Source organism: Urocitellus parryii, chromosome 9, assembly GCF_045843805.1.
Source record: "Urocitellus parryii isolate mUroPar1 chromosome 9, mUroPar1.hap1, whole genome shotgun sequence".
Lineage (NCBI taxonomy): Eukaryota > Metazoa > Chordata > Mammalia > Rodentia > Sciuridae > Urocitellus > Urocitellus parryii.
The window spans coordinates 14,392,964-14,407,891 of NC_135539.1; the positions used below are offsets into that span (position 1 = coordinate 14,392,964).

At 39.6% G+C, this 14,928-nt stretch overlaps 1 protein-coding gene across 1 annotated transcript in view; it reads right to left on the minus strand.

The window, feature by feature from the left end:
- The window catches only part of Dnah3 (dynein axonemal heavy chain 3), a 155,250-nt gene extending 142,280 nt beyond the window's left edge, over positions 1–12,970 (minus strand). The window contains exons 1-6 of the mRNA XM_077802616.1: positions 12,944–12,970; positions 8,737–8,841; positions 7,970–8,198; positions 4,357–4,429; positions 3,806–3,974; positions 1,088–1,277 (exon numbers count right to left, since the gene is read on the minus strand). Of these exons, the coding sequence (XP_077658742.1) occupies positions 1,088–1,277; positions 3,806–3,974; positions 4,357–4,429; positions 7,970–8,198; positions 8,737–8,841; positions 12,944–12,970 (793 nt within the window). The remainder of the gene's footprint in view (positions 1–1,087; positions 1,278–3,805; positions 3,975–4,356; positions 4,430–7,969; positions 8,199–8,736; positions 8,842–12,943) is intronic.
- Between the last annotated feature and the right edge of the window lie 1,958 nt (positions 12,971–14,928).

Consider the following 14,928-nt stretch of genomic DNA (forward strand, 5'->3'; position numbering starts at 1 on the left):
CTTTTTTTAATTAATTTTTAAATTTATATGTGACAGTGGAATGTATTACAATTCTTATTGCACAAATGCATTACAATTTTTCATATCTCTGGTTATAAACAAAGTATATTCACACCAATTCGTGTCTTTATACATGTACTTTGGATAATAATGTCCATCACATTTCACCATTATTTCTAACCCCATGCCCCCTCCCTTCCCCTTCCACCCCTCTACCCTATTTAGAGTTCATCTATTCCTCCCAGGCTCACCTTCTCTACCCCACTGTGAATCAGCCTCCTTATATCAGAGAAAACATTCAGTATTTGGTTTGGGGGGATTAGCTAACTTCACTTAGCATTATCTTCTCTAACTTCATCCATTTACCTGCAAATGCCATGATTTTATTCTCTTTTATTGCTGAGTAATATTCCATTGTGTGTGTGTGTGTGTGACATTTTTTTTTATCCATTAATCTATTGAAGGGCATCTAGGTTGGTTCCACAGTTTAAAGCAAGAATCAATAAATGGGATGGACTCAGACTAAAAAGTTTCTTCTCAGCAAAAGAAACAATCAGTGAGGTGAATGGAGAGCCTACATCTTGGGAGGAAATCTTTACCCCTCACACATCAGATAGAGCACTAATCTCTAGGGTAAATAAAGAACTCAAAAAGCTAAGCACCAAAAAAAACCCAAATAACCCAATCAATAAATGGGCCAAGGACCTAAACAGACACTTCTCAGAAGATGATATACAATCAATCAAAAAATATATGAAAAAAGTTCAACATTGCTAGCAATTAGAGAAAGGCAAATCAAAACTACTCTAAGATATCATCTCACTCCAGTCAGAATGGCAGCTGTTATGCATACAAACAACAATAAGTGTTGTCGAAGATGTGGCAGAAAAGGTACACTCACACTTTGCTGGTGGGACTGCAAATTGGTGCAACCAATATGGAAAGCAGTATGGAGATTCCTTGGAAAACTGGGAATGGAATCACCATTTGACCCAGCTATCCTTCTCCTCAGTCTATACCCAAAGGACTTAAAAACAGCATACTACAGGGACACAGCCACAACCATGTTGATAGCAGCACAACTTACCAATGCTTTTCATGAGGCTACTGTAATAATCGTTTTCCTTCTCTTCCTCAAGGGTGACCAGCAGCGGTACCAGGGAGGGATTTGTCAACAATGCAGTAGAAATCAGCTTTGAAATCCGAACCATCACTTCATTCTCTTGGGGTGTAATCATGTCTTTTTGGATTCCATTAGTCAAATAGTAACAGTATCTCTTTCATGAACAAGTCATCAGCAAGAAAAAGGTCATGATTGAGTAAGTGTGCCCATCTGTCCCACCCATCACCTGCCAAGGGACCCTGTTCATGCAGTACCCAACTCCACTCTTCATTTGCTACGATCCTTCTTTCTGGCCTGGCACATTTTTGCAACAAGATCACTGGCAAGTTTTTCCCATAGCTCTGGAAGATTCAACCAAAGCCAGAGAGATTTCACTAGGGGCAATAATGAAGGACTTGTCAATGCCTTGCTTAGTATACACTAAGTGACTTTTAAAAAGAGGAATGACAAAATCCGAAAATGACTCAAATAATTCGCCCTCCTGAACAACAATGATCCTCTACAAAGCACTTTAATCCTGTGGCTTGTAGTTGTCAGTGAGGAAAATATCCCCAAAGTCCTTAGGATTTTTTCCCCCTGTAATCCAACTGTGGGCTTTTGAATTTAAAAATCATAAACACAAAAACTAAATAAAAATGCTTGATGTGACCTGGGGACTTCAGGAGGTTGTTTATGTAGGGTTTTTCCCTAAATTGCTGATAGCTTTGAGGAGGAATAATTTCAGCTGAAGAAGAGGCACAAAGTTTGGACAAGAGGTGTCATGGTTTGGATCTGGAATGTCCACAGGCTCAGGTATTAGAGAATAGAGAGGTGAAAAGATTGGATCAAGAGGGCTCTGACCTCATCAGTAGATTAATCCATTTAATGGATTAAAATGGATTAATATTTTGAATGGACTTACTGTGCACTGGTGAAAACAACAGGCAGATGGAACGTGGCAGGAGGAAGTATGGCCCAGGCCATGGCCTCTCTGTCCCTGACTCTCTTCTATCTCTCTCTCTTTCTGCTTTCCGGCTGCCAGGAGCTGAGTGGCTTTGCTCTACCATGCCTGTCTGCCATCTTGTGTGGCTTTCCTCAAATAATGGAGTCAGCCAACCAGGGTCTGAGACCTCTAAAACTGTGAGCCAGAATTAGCTTTCCCTCCTCTAAGTTGTTCTTGTCAAAGCTATGAAACACTAACACAGGAGGTTTCAGCCTCAACCCACTTGCAGCCCACTTCTTTCCAACCTTAAAGGTAGCAGCTTATACAGGACACTCCTTGACTTATAATGACGAATCTAAGTTGAAAATGTATTTACTCCACCTAACCTACCAAACACCCTAGCTTAGCAACACAGCACACTGTGGATATTGCTTGTATCCTCTCATGATTGTGTGGCTGTCTGGGAGCTACAGTTCACTGCCACTGCCACGTACAACAAGAGAGTGTCATGATGCATATGTATAGCCCAGGAAAAGATCAAATTTCACAATTAGAAGTAGAGATTCTACTGAATGTGTATTGCTTTCACACCATTGCAAAGTCAAAAATTCCTGAAACAAACCATCCTAAAGCTCATCTGCAAAGGACAGTAGTGCCAAACTTCCCTGACTTTAAGAACCACCTAGGTGGGTTCTTGTTAAAATGAAGCTAACCAGGCCCTCCTCAGGTAGTTAGGGAGGTTTAACAAGCACCTAGGTGAGTCCTATCTTCAGGCAAGTTTAAGAATCGTTGCATAACTCTTTAAGAGCACAGAGACTTGGGAACAGCCAAATCTAGATTTGCCTCTTACTGGGTAACCTTGAGCAAGTTGCTCCATCAGTCTTAACCCCAAATTCCACACCTGGATGATGGGGATAATCATGGTACCAGGTGTCTAGTGGTTTCAAGAAGCTAAAGGGTCTAGCATGGAATTTTGACAATTGCATATATCTAGTTGCTGTGGGGTTCTATTATCAATTATTTTATTACATACTATAAAACCACAAGCTGTTTGTGCTAAAGCTTTGGTCTTTTAAGAAAAGGATTGGAAACTCAAACGTCTACCTGGAGCCAGGCAGGTAATGCTAATGAATGAAAGTTGGGTAGACATAAGAGTAGAGACTGGTGAGGACGAGGACCAGTTAGAGAATTTATTTCTCATTTAAGGGAGGAAGTTAACCAGCTCAGCTATAAATATTTTAAATTTTTTTAAAGAGATTGAAAACCTAGCTTAGATGAGTTTTCCCTCATTTTCAAAATACATCTACAGGCCACATTCAGCTTATGACAGGGTTGTCAGGAAAAAAAAAAAAAGGACATATTGGGATATAATGATACTAAAAAACTACTTATTATTTATCTGAAATTCAAATTTGACTGGGTGTCCTGTTTCTTGTTCTGAAAAATCAGATAACTCTAGCTTATGGTTCACCTATGTTCTAAAAGGACCCAAGGGAACCAATTTCTAAGACTTAGTAGGTCAGAGTACTCTCTTTCTATATTTCTCTCAGTCTCTCTCTTTTGCTGTGTCTCTCTCTCTCTCTCTCTCTCTCTCTCTCTCTCTCTCTCTCTCTCACACACACACACACACACACACACACACACACACACACACACAAACAGTCATTCAGGTCTATCATGTGGTTTGGACCAGTTTGAATCCCTCAGATGCCAAGAACAACATTTAGCACACTGAGGGAAAAGGGCCAGAAAGAACGTACCTCCATGTCTAATTCAGATGGTTTTTTCTCTTTACTTTCTATTTCCATCTCCTGCTGCAACATCACATCTATCTGCTGTTCTGGACTCATTGGTCTGCTTCCAGGGAGGCTAACAGCTGTGTCCTCCTCCTTCTTCATGGATGAGTATGTAGAGCAGGGCGACTTGGTCCTGGAAAATAGAAACAGCTCAGCCCTTGGTACTCCACAGAGAAACTATGGCATTGGACCCATTTCCTCCAATCTGGTGAGTGTGGTTCGGTAACAGAAGACTCTTTCCTCTGTATCATCTAATGGCATGTGTGTGTGCTTCAAAGATGACCCCAACCACTGAACACCACGAAGCTATATCACACTGCTCTCAGTTGGTTAATTTATTTTCACTTAGAACCTGAAAGTTTTGAATTAAGGCAGTTGGTGAGAAAAAAACTAAGTTACTGGGTGAGTGGGAATGCTTTGAAACCAAGAAGCAGAGAGTGGCTTTAATGAGACCACAATCTTCTTAGGTTCAGCCCAGTGGCCTTCCCTCTCTGTTGTCCACAGTGATACCTTACCCAGTAAAATCCTCTTTGTCTTTGAGACAGAACTTCATTCTCTTCTTGTTGGGCTCTGATGAGCTTTTGGTTGCTGCAAGACATCAGTGAAGAAAAGAAAGACATCAGGAGTAGGCAGTGGTTTTGGGCCATTCTCTGTCCACAGGGATATAACTTTTAGGACAGTCCAGGAGCACACTAAGGGGAATGGACAGAGTGTGGGGCACCAGAGAGGAGAGGTGGGCTCTGCTCCCACATGTGTCACTAATTACTTGTGCTACCCGAAGGAAGTGACTTTCTCACTCCAGGCCTCAGCTTCCCCAGCTGCAAAACAGGGTTAAGCATACCTCCCACTCACTCAGCTATACATTCCACAACTATTGATGACTGCCTACTCAATTGGCTCCCAAAAATGTATTCTCCAATTTCTAAGCATCAGTTGTATTATTATTTAATATTTCTCTTTAAATAGATTCAGGCTTTTAAACTTAGTATATTTATTTTTAGAGGAAATTTTATATGATCACAAATAGAAAAAAAAGTATCATTTGTAACAAGTATATAATAATTACAAACAGAAAACAGTATCATTTGCAATAAATAGAAGGTAACTATGAATAAAATCAATGTTTTAAAATAAATTTTATATCAAACTCTTCATTAAATTTAGTAATATCAATTATAAATATTAAATTCAATAGTATCCATGGAGGTATTATTAATCTTACGTTAATATTTATTAAATTATTATTTATTGAATATTAAATTTAATCATATTGTTAAATTATTATTATGTTATATACTAAATAGTATTACTTGCTAAAGGCTTTAGCCTAAAAAAATTGATAATTAATAAAAAAAAGTTAAACACATACTAATATTAAATTGACACTTGGAGGAAACCAAGAGAATTGAAGACTCCCAGTTAAGATGTATTTTGAGTTCACATTTTGAGCTTCTTAATATTCTCTAAACACAATAACAGACAAAATACTCTTTGCATTTGTCTACATATTTGTTTGCTTTTTGCAGTGCTAGGATTGAAGCCAGGGCCTTGAGCACACCAGGCAGGTGTTCTACCACTGCTCCACATCCCCAGCCTGACACCCACGATGCTGGAACCTAGAACCAGAAACCAGGACTGACGCAAGGCTGTAAAGAGAGCAACACTGCCACGCAGAAAAAGCACATGTGTCATCAGTTCATATGGCAGCTAGACATGACTCAGAAAGGTTCACCAGGCCTCAGAGACCAGATCTATAACATCCCTGAGTATCACCTTAGGAAGGGAGCCTCAGCATCAGTGTATGACAGTGGGGACAACATGGGGTCCTGAAAGGCCAGATGGAGACACAGGAAAAACATTAGATTAAGAAGAATTCATCAAAATAGTCCACACTACATGACTGCATTTACATGTGAAAACAAGAAAAACTTATCTGTGGTGACCGAATTAGGAGCTGGTTACTCTCGGGTGGGATGGTGTGAGGTAAGGGAGAGATTTGATTAGAAAGAGGCACAAATGAACTGTCTCTAGTGATGGTACTTCTCTATATCATGTTTGGGTGACACTTATATATATGTTATAAACATATATATGTGTTATATATATGTTATAAACAATTGTCAAATACCACTGAACTCAACATTTAAGATCTGCATGTATTATTGTCTGTAAATTATAACTCAATAAAAAAATAGAGGGAAGCATGCAGCAAAAAGGTTGGAAAGCCTTTCAATATAGGCCTGCAAACTAAAATCTCAGCACACATGAGAAAAAACAATACCAAGAAAGATAGCTAATAAACTCAACAGTCGAGGGAAAGATGCACACAATGGAAATAATGCAGCTATACCAATACTGTTTCAAAACAAATATTGAACATCCTCCAAATACAAATATCCTTTAATTAATAATAAGCATAATTCAACTCAAACAAGAACTTGAATGACAGATACTTAGCAATTTCTGTCTTGCTGGCTCTCTGTTTTGCAGAAAGCATGTTAGCAGTTCATCCTCAAGACTCTGACTAGGCTGAAAACTCTTGTGACAATTAAGTCTGGGAGGTATTAGCACTAATTATTCATAGATAAAAATTTTTCAAAATACACAATGGGAAAATATAATTATTACAATAATTACTATTTAAGAAAAGTGTTAAATGACGACCATTTAGACTGAATGCTTCTGCTGAAACAATATCCTGGTATTTGAAGGAAAGGTCTTTGGGAGTTAGTGCCCTTATAAGAGAACCCAGAGAGAACACGGTCATCTCTGAACCAAGAATAGGCCCTCATTAGAAAATGAATCTGCTGATACCTTGATCTTAGACTTCCCAGCTTTCAGAATCATGAGAAACAAATTTCTGTTGTTTGTAAGCTACTTGGTATATGGTACTTTGTTATGGCAGCTTGAACAAATAATGACCATGATATTAGTAATTATAACATCAAACTTAAGTTTCCAGGTATAATGATCTTGAATACTTGCTGTGTATCCTTAAAAAGCAGAAGCATGCAAAGATAACATCCTAGAGATGTGCATATATATTTAATAAACAAATTCTGAAAGGGTTATGACCATAAGAATAGAATAAGAAATTAGGAGAAACCATACATATAACCCATTAGAAAGTATGAAAATGAAAAAATACTGTTGTGAAATAATAAACACTTAAGAGACATGATAAAATAAAGATAGAACAGAGTTGAAGAGAATATTAGTAAATTAGAAGATATAATGAAGGAATTCACTTAGCACAGGAAGAAAAAATTTAGAAAATGAGAATTTGAGACAGAATTGATTGAGTGGCTCAAAAGTACATCTAACAAAAATAAAATTACTAAAGTATATCCTTAATCAGATATATGTGTACTTGGTGAGATGAAATAAATTAATATCTGTAAGGCACTGTGGTAAACAGCTTCCAAGATGGCCCCCAAGGATCTCTATTTCTTGATACCATGCTTTCGTATAATCCCCTTCTCTTGAGTATGGGCTAATCTAGTGATTCATTTTTAACAAATAAAATATGTTAGAAAATGATGGAACGTCATTTGGAAGATTAAGTTTTTGGAAACAGCATGATTTCTGTCTTGTTGGCTCTGTCTTTCTTTCTCTTTTCTCTCTCTCACTTCAAGGGCTGCCAGAAGCCATGCTACTGACTGTCCTATGGAGAGACCCACATGGTGAGAAACTGGTGTCTATGGCCAACAGCCAACAATGATATAAGGATATGAATGAGTTTTTAGTTGCTTTTAGATGACAGTGGCCCTGGCTGACATCTTGACTGCATGCTCATGAGACCCTGAGCTACCCAGTTAAACCAGGCCCAAATTCATGACCTACAGAAATTGTGAAATAATAAATACTGGTTGCTTTAAGTCACGACATTTCTTGATAATGTGTGATGTAGCACTCATGGTACGAATACATAGAACGGTGCCTGGTATATGCAAATAATCCATTAATGTGAGTCATGAGAATAATTTCCATTTCATAGATGAGGAGAGTTTGGCTCTATGAAGTTATTCAAAATTAGCTGAAGAGGAGGTAGTAGAGCCAGAACTAGAACCTAGGAGTAGAAGTTCCACTGAAAAGCTCCATTTTACACAAAACATTGCACACTGCTACAAGTACCTGATGGCAGCCCCAGACTAGCCCTGTTCCTAGGGATACTAATGTTGACTGGCTGATAGACCTTCAGCAGGTCTTTCATCTTCAGGTCTTGGGCCATTAAGGAATAGTTGTTGGCAATGGAGTCGCTGGGTCCACGGTGGTGGTTCTGCTCTTTGAAGGGCACAGCCAGGGTCCATGATGTGCGTTGCATCAACGGGGGATAAAAGCTGTGCGACATGACAGTCTAAAAGAGAAGCAATGCAAAGCAAGACTTGATCAGAGACATCTCCCATGAGTCTGAGCTCTGTTCACATGAGACAGAGTTTCACACCCTTTATGCTATGCTTCTCCACACGGCACTTAGTGGAAATATTTTCTGAATAGACACCAATTGCAACTCTCTGACTACTGTGAGCATGATTTCTAAGGCCAAGGCTAACTGTTGGCATTCAACAATAACTTTGTGAGTCAGGTGATTTGCATCTCTTGCTTTTATTTCTTATGGACATGACTATAAGAGAGGAAGAATGACCCTCCTTTTACAATGAAAGATGGAGTAGTTCGGAGAGTTTCAATTAGACAGCAGGTTAATGGGAAAGGCAGATTCTAACTCCCCTACATACAATTGTGTGGCTCTTTCTCATAACCAAAGCCACTAAACCTATTTGTCAAGTCGGACTGTTTGTCCCCTACCAGCACCTACTGAATACCAACAGAAGGTATTCAGCAAGTTCTTTACCTTGCCACCCTCAACAGCAGGTCTGGCAGCCAGGGGCACATACCTGATAGAGTTCAGAAGGTTCCTCATTGGCTGAGGCAGGCAGCGGGGGCAGCTCTGGGCGTCCCTGGGAGTGGCTCATGTGATGTATGGAGTCACTCCTGGAGAACTGTGGGGAATGGGAACAAAGGCACTTGTCAGGAATTAGGAGAATTTTTCCAAGCCCCTGAAGGGTTAAGGACTAGTTAAGGATTAAATAAATCCCCAGGAAAGATTTTAGGCACACAGTTCTGCCTGCAGAACACCCATTCCACCCCCATTTATTAAATATACTTAATTTTTTTAGCACCAGTTTGTCTATCCTCTGGTGTCTCTTCCTTGGTTTTCCCTCTATGAACCGATTTGGATAATCCCCCCCCCCTAGGAAAAGCCCAGATTCTGAGGGTGCCCCAAGATACCCTATTCTTGGTAAAAGGGGGGTCACTTTAAAAAACTAACTCTTGTATTTCATATACATAAAGTTCCAAAGAGAAATCTGCTCAGGGCAGTAGCATTGCATGTTATATGTGTTTTAACATATACACAAGCAACACTGTGCTACCTTTAAAAAGCCTGAGTGTGTAAGTCCTCCATTTCATCACATTGTGGAGACTTGGGAATGAGCCTTAGGTAGGTGTGAATGTGTGTCTTCCAGTCACTCTCAGTTTCCAAGTACCTCTCCACCTCTTCTGAACAGAGGTGAAGGTGACAGTACTGTTGAATAGTATTCATATGTGTTTTTGTCTTAAGACTCAATCCTTTGGGGCACAGTGGCACATGCCTGTAATAACAGCAGCTCTGGAGGCTGAGTCAGGAGAATCACAAGTTCAAAGTCAGCCCCAGCTACTTAGCCAGGCCCTAAGTAACTTGGCAAAAATAAAAAATAAAATGGGCTGTGGATGTGGCTCAGTGGTAAAGTGTCCCTGGGTTCAATTTTCAGCTTAAAAAAAAAAAGACTCATTCCCCATACCTAAGACAACTATTTCATTTGGGGCTGTGACAGAGAAGTTGCAATTTGTTCCAACACTGGAGAAAAAAACTATTGGCCTAGATCTATGGGGAGGTGTTTCTATATAGCAGTTTAAAGATGGTTTGGAGGAATATCAAGGGGAAAATATTGGCTCTTTGATTTTGACCTTAAGCAATGACTTTGGACTTAACTCTTCTGTAAAATGAGACATTATTATATAGATTTTATTTATTTGGAAATTATATTAAACATAATTTGAAAATTATGTTAAGCAACTCATTGGTGAGGGGTAGGGTGGATGAGTGGCATTTGACTCAGTATTATCAGTGCCTCCCACTATGCCTCAATAAACCCCTCCCTGCTGATTCAAGCTAATGTCCATTATCTCCCCTGAAGTACCTACCTCATTAAATAATAGTAGTAGCAATAATTTCTAGCATGATTCCAAATTATTATGTGCCAGGCATTGTACAACCTTATGAGATTTCTTATACCCATATTCTAGCTGATGAAACTAAGGCCCAGGGATGATGGGTAACACATCTCAGCCACATAAGAGGCAGACTTGCCTACCATGGTGACTTTTAAATACACACCACTCTGCACCACAACACATTGGAAATGGCAAGTATCACATGGACCTTAAAATTAAAGGAAAACATGCAAGCCCATAAACAAGGATGGGTTGGGATTCTTAAGAACATGCAATGGGTTCATTGTTCTCATGGCCTAATTTGGTGATTCTCAAAAATGGTGGCATATTAGGTACACCAAAGTACCTTTCTTCAGATCAGGGATGCTTCATCTTTATATGATGTGTTTGAGAACTACTGACCCTGCTTTTTTTTTATCTTACAATGTTGATTTAAATCACTGTCTCTGCCTTTCTGCTCTTGACCTCAATCTCCAGGATCTGAGAACTGACAGGTCATCTCCAGGAGTTCTCTCTTCCATTACTGGGTTTAAAGCCACATGTATATTGATGAAGTGAACAAAATGGAAATTTCCAGCATCAATCAGAAAGGAATATGGTCAACCAAAGCAGGTACCGTACCATCCAAGGAAGATATTGGCAGAAGTACTTTCAGGGATATGAAGTCATTCATTATTTCTTTCAGGATCCCAGGCGGAAGACATGTATCAATTGATAAGTTAGTGCTGTCTGTATTGTGTTTTGCAAGCAAGAAGGTTCTGTGGTCAGTGGAAATCTTTCCTTTGGCCTAGCTTTTTAAATCTGTTTCAAATAAAAATCTTTATTAAAAGAGAAATGAGCAAACACCACAAAATTGGAACACCTGAAGAAAGTACAGCAAGAGTGAGAATGAATAATTAAAACCAAAAATCTCTGACCTTCTGCAGTCAAGGAGAATGGTGACATTCTTTGGGAAGTGGTATTGACATTTTTGTTTCTGCTCAGTGTGAGAAAAATCTGATTTCAGCCCTAACACCATTTGGAAAGTTACTCTTCCCACCAAAAGAGGTAAACTAGAGCCCTAGTGGGCATAACCAGCTCTACTCTCATTTCAGTCCATGTTATAATATGTGGCTGATCCCAGCCCCTGGCTCCAGGAGAAGGCACAGTCTGATCAATCAGACTACTCTGGCCTCCTGGGCACAGTCACCGGTTCAGGGAGAAGCATAAGACCCAAGCTGGGTTGACAAAAGTATTTCCTGACACTTTTGCTAGAGCTATTGAGAAAGAAGTACACTCTCTTTTCATTAAAGTCGTTGTCAGGATGTTTATGACTAGAGTTTCTGATAGTCATCTTTGTCTAACATGGGGAAAAGTCTGCCTTGGATTAAGGCCAACATAGAAGTAAGCAGAGTTCCCCAAAAGAGAAGAGAGTTTCAATGACATCAACAGGAACCCTGGATTCAACTTGTACTTCTTGTTTACTTAAGCTCATAGATTCTTTTGGGTTTGAGGCATGATGAATTATATTTATGTCCCTCCATATTGAGAAATGATCATCCAAGAAAGCTGAGTCAATAAAAGATGCTTAGAGGAGAGAACAGAGATACCTAGCCATGCAATAGATAGATAAGCCATACTTGGGATAATGAAGAAAGGAAACCACGAGCATTCTGTAGAACACAACAGAAGCTCTTCAGAAACAAATTCAACTCTGAGCTAGTTCACAGACACAGACACAGACTTACACACTAAGAGTAAAAAATACCCTGATAACAGAAAACATCTCAATCCATGGGACAGGAATAGATGGAACACTTGCAAGATCAGCAAATTTAGAAATCAATTCCAGAACAAAGGGAGGTTTCTTGACTGGCTAAGAATTCTCTATGGTACCTTTAAGGGGAAAAGATAGGAGGTTTTTGTAAGAACTATCTGGCTATGTGAAGTGTTTATTAAAAAATTATGAATACTTAAGTCTCTTCTTTGTGGTACACACCTATTATCCCAACAACTCAGGAAGCTGAGACAGGAGGATGGCAAGTTTGAGGCCAGCCTCAGAAAATTAGCAAGGCCCTAAGCATGGTGAGACCTTGTCTCAAAATAAAAAATAAAAAGGTCTGGGGATGTAGCTCAGTGGTAAAGTGCCCGTGGGTTCAGTCCTCAATACCTTTAAAAAAAAAAAAAGTCTTTTCTTTGCTAAATGTGAGAACCTTTCATTTTATAGCATGGGCTTGGGTATTATCAGCAAATCTACTTTAATTCTTATAAATTAAATGGCAACCCAGTGGATCTTGACTTCTACAACCAAGATTCTGACATGTAACTTGGGTAGAACTAGATGGCTTATTTCTAGTTAGCCGTGATATTTGCATGTCCTCATGTCCCTCTGGAGGCAGTTCCCAAATGCTCAGCCAAGAATCTGTTACACTAGAATCACTTGGGTCTTAAGCTGAACATAGATTATGTCACAGCCCCACTCCAAATCCTCTGGATTAGAATCTTTGTGGGGTGGGGACCAAGACTCTGTTTTTAAGATATGCCCCAGAAGTTTGGGAACTGCTGGGATTGAAAACTCTTGGTTGAAATATATGGTGTAATGACCCTTGAAGGGTAGGAAAAGGAAAAGATATCTACTGCTAATATTTTCACAGTGAAACCTAAGTATTTCCAAAACTTTAATTCATCAAAAATCATGTTTCAAAGTGCACACCTTGGAAATGCAATTAACACCCTTGCTAGATCAAGGGTACCTAATGTGCCCCTGGTCTATGAGCCAAACATCCCTCTTTCCACATGTTCTCCGATTCCCTTCATGTTGAGGAAACATGCCTTAAAATTCACACCTACCTTCTGAGAGTAATCCGTGTTGCTCATGGTGTCCACTTTAATTGTACCTATTTGAAAAATGAATAAAGAGCTCTTGGCTTCTCCAGGGATGCTCCTCAACTATCTAGTCGCCTGAAATCCACAATTCCTTATAGCATAATGGGGATGACACAGACAATGGAACTTTCTGGATGTCCTGAAAGCTCCATTCACAGGGCTGCCTCTCTGAGGTCATACACTTCCCTGAGGAGTTTCCTGGTAGGAGAGGAGAGGAAGAGGAGCTAAAGAATGAAGGGGCAACACTGGGGTTCTTCTGGGTTTTTTGCTTCAGTTCCTATTCCTTGTAACATTCACTCCTCCTTTCCCTGAGCAGGTCTTCTCTTGGAACTCTTCTGAGAACACACCAAGGTTCCTGTAGAGGAAAAAATGGAAGCAGAATTAGATATTAATATAGACAAGAGGGAGGTCTCACTTTCCCAAACAACACCCCTTGCAGCTGGACTATTTCCCCTCTGCCTCCTCCTGGAGCAGTTTTAACTCTGGTGGATCCTGTACCCAGCCCCCAGGGCCAGTAACCAGGCACCAGCGTCTGTTGCTAAGGGAAGGAGGGGCCTCTGCTATGCCTACATACAAGACTGGGCTTGACCTCGCTCCTTGTCCTGCAGACTTCCTTTGCTGGAAGCTCAGCTGGGCAGCAGGAAGTGTTGATAGCAGAAGGGACAGTGGGACGGTATTTAGCAATGGCTCAGGAATGCAGAGGTGTGGCAGAAAGAGAAGATGCCTTTGAATAGGTCTGAAAGCACTGACCAGAGGTTTCTGTTCTTGGGATCTATAGCTGGATAGGACTGGCTCAGATCCTGCTCTTCCCATTAATTAGCCATGGCTTGAGCAAATTACTTCATCTCTTCAAGTGGACTTTTCATTTGCAATAAGACAATAATGTGTTGAAGGTTTAATGAAATAATGCATATATGACAATTTGGACATAGTAAAAAGAAGTCTATCCCAGTTTGGCTAGAACTTTCCCAGTTTCAACACTGTAAGTCCTGCATCCTGGGAATCTTTTCAGTCCTGAGACAGTTTGGTCCCTGATACAATAAGCCTTCTAAAAATGTTGCAGCTAACATCAATAGTATCATAAATGTAGGCACACATGTATGCAAGTGCTAAGATTAGCAGCTGCCCAAATACTCAAAGCATTTCTTACAAGGCTGCTTTTTACAGTCCTCTCAAAACCAAACTGGACTTTTGTTTTTAATCTTCAGTTTTCCCTCAAACCCCATAATGTTCCCATTTTAAGGACAAGGAATCCAAAACAGAGAGGTGCATAACTCTCTCCAGTTGGCATGACTCATAAGCAATGCTGATAAAATCTGAACCCTATCCTGATGACTCCAAGTCCAGTGCTCTTTCCTTAAGAAACTTTCCAGAACACAAACATTTCTGAGTTCCTTTGGAGAGTACTACATAGCACTAAGTACTTCCACTTCTTCTTTTTCTCACTGTACCCTCAAAGTTGGATTCTCTACACTTTCAAAATAACCTAAGCTTCCTCATCTCTTACATGTTTCTATTTTGTACCATAAAGTGTAAAAGTCAGCCCTCTGTATCTGTGGGTTCCACATCTGGGGTTCAACCACTTGTGGGTTAAAAATATTCAAGAAATGAAATGTGTTTGTTGTTTGTACTGAATGTGTACAGTCTTTCTTTTATCATTATTTCCTAAACAATTTAGTATAACAATTATGCAGGACTTACATTATAATTGGGTATTTTAAGTAATGTATAAATGATTTAAAGTGTACAGGAGGATATGTGTAAGTTAAATGCAAATACTATACCATTTAATATAAGAGAGTTGAATATCCAAGGATTTTGGTATCTACAAGGGGTCCTGAAACCAATCCCTTGTGGATAGTGAGAGATAACTGAATACAGGTTTTAAATAGTATTTGGAATAAAAGAGCCAGTGGAAGGTTTCAAGACTTTGGCTTAGACATAAATGG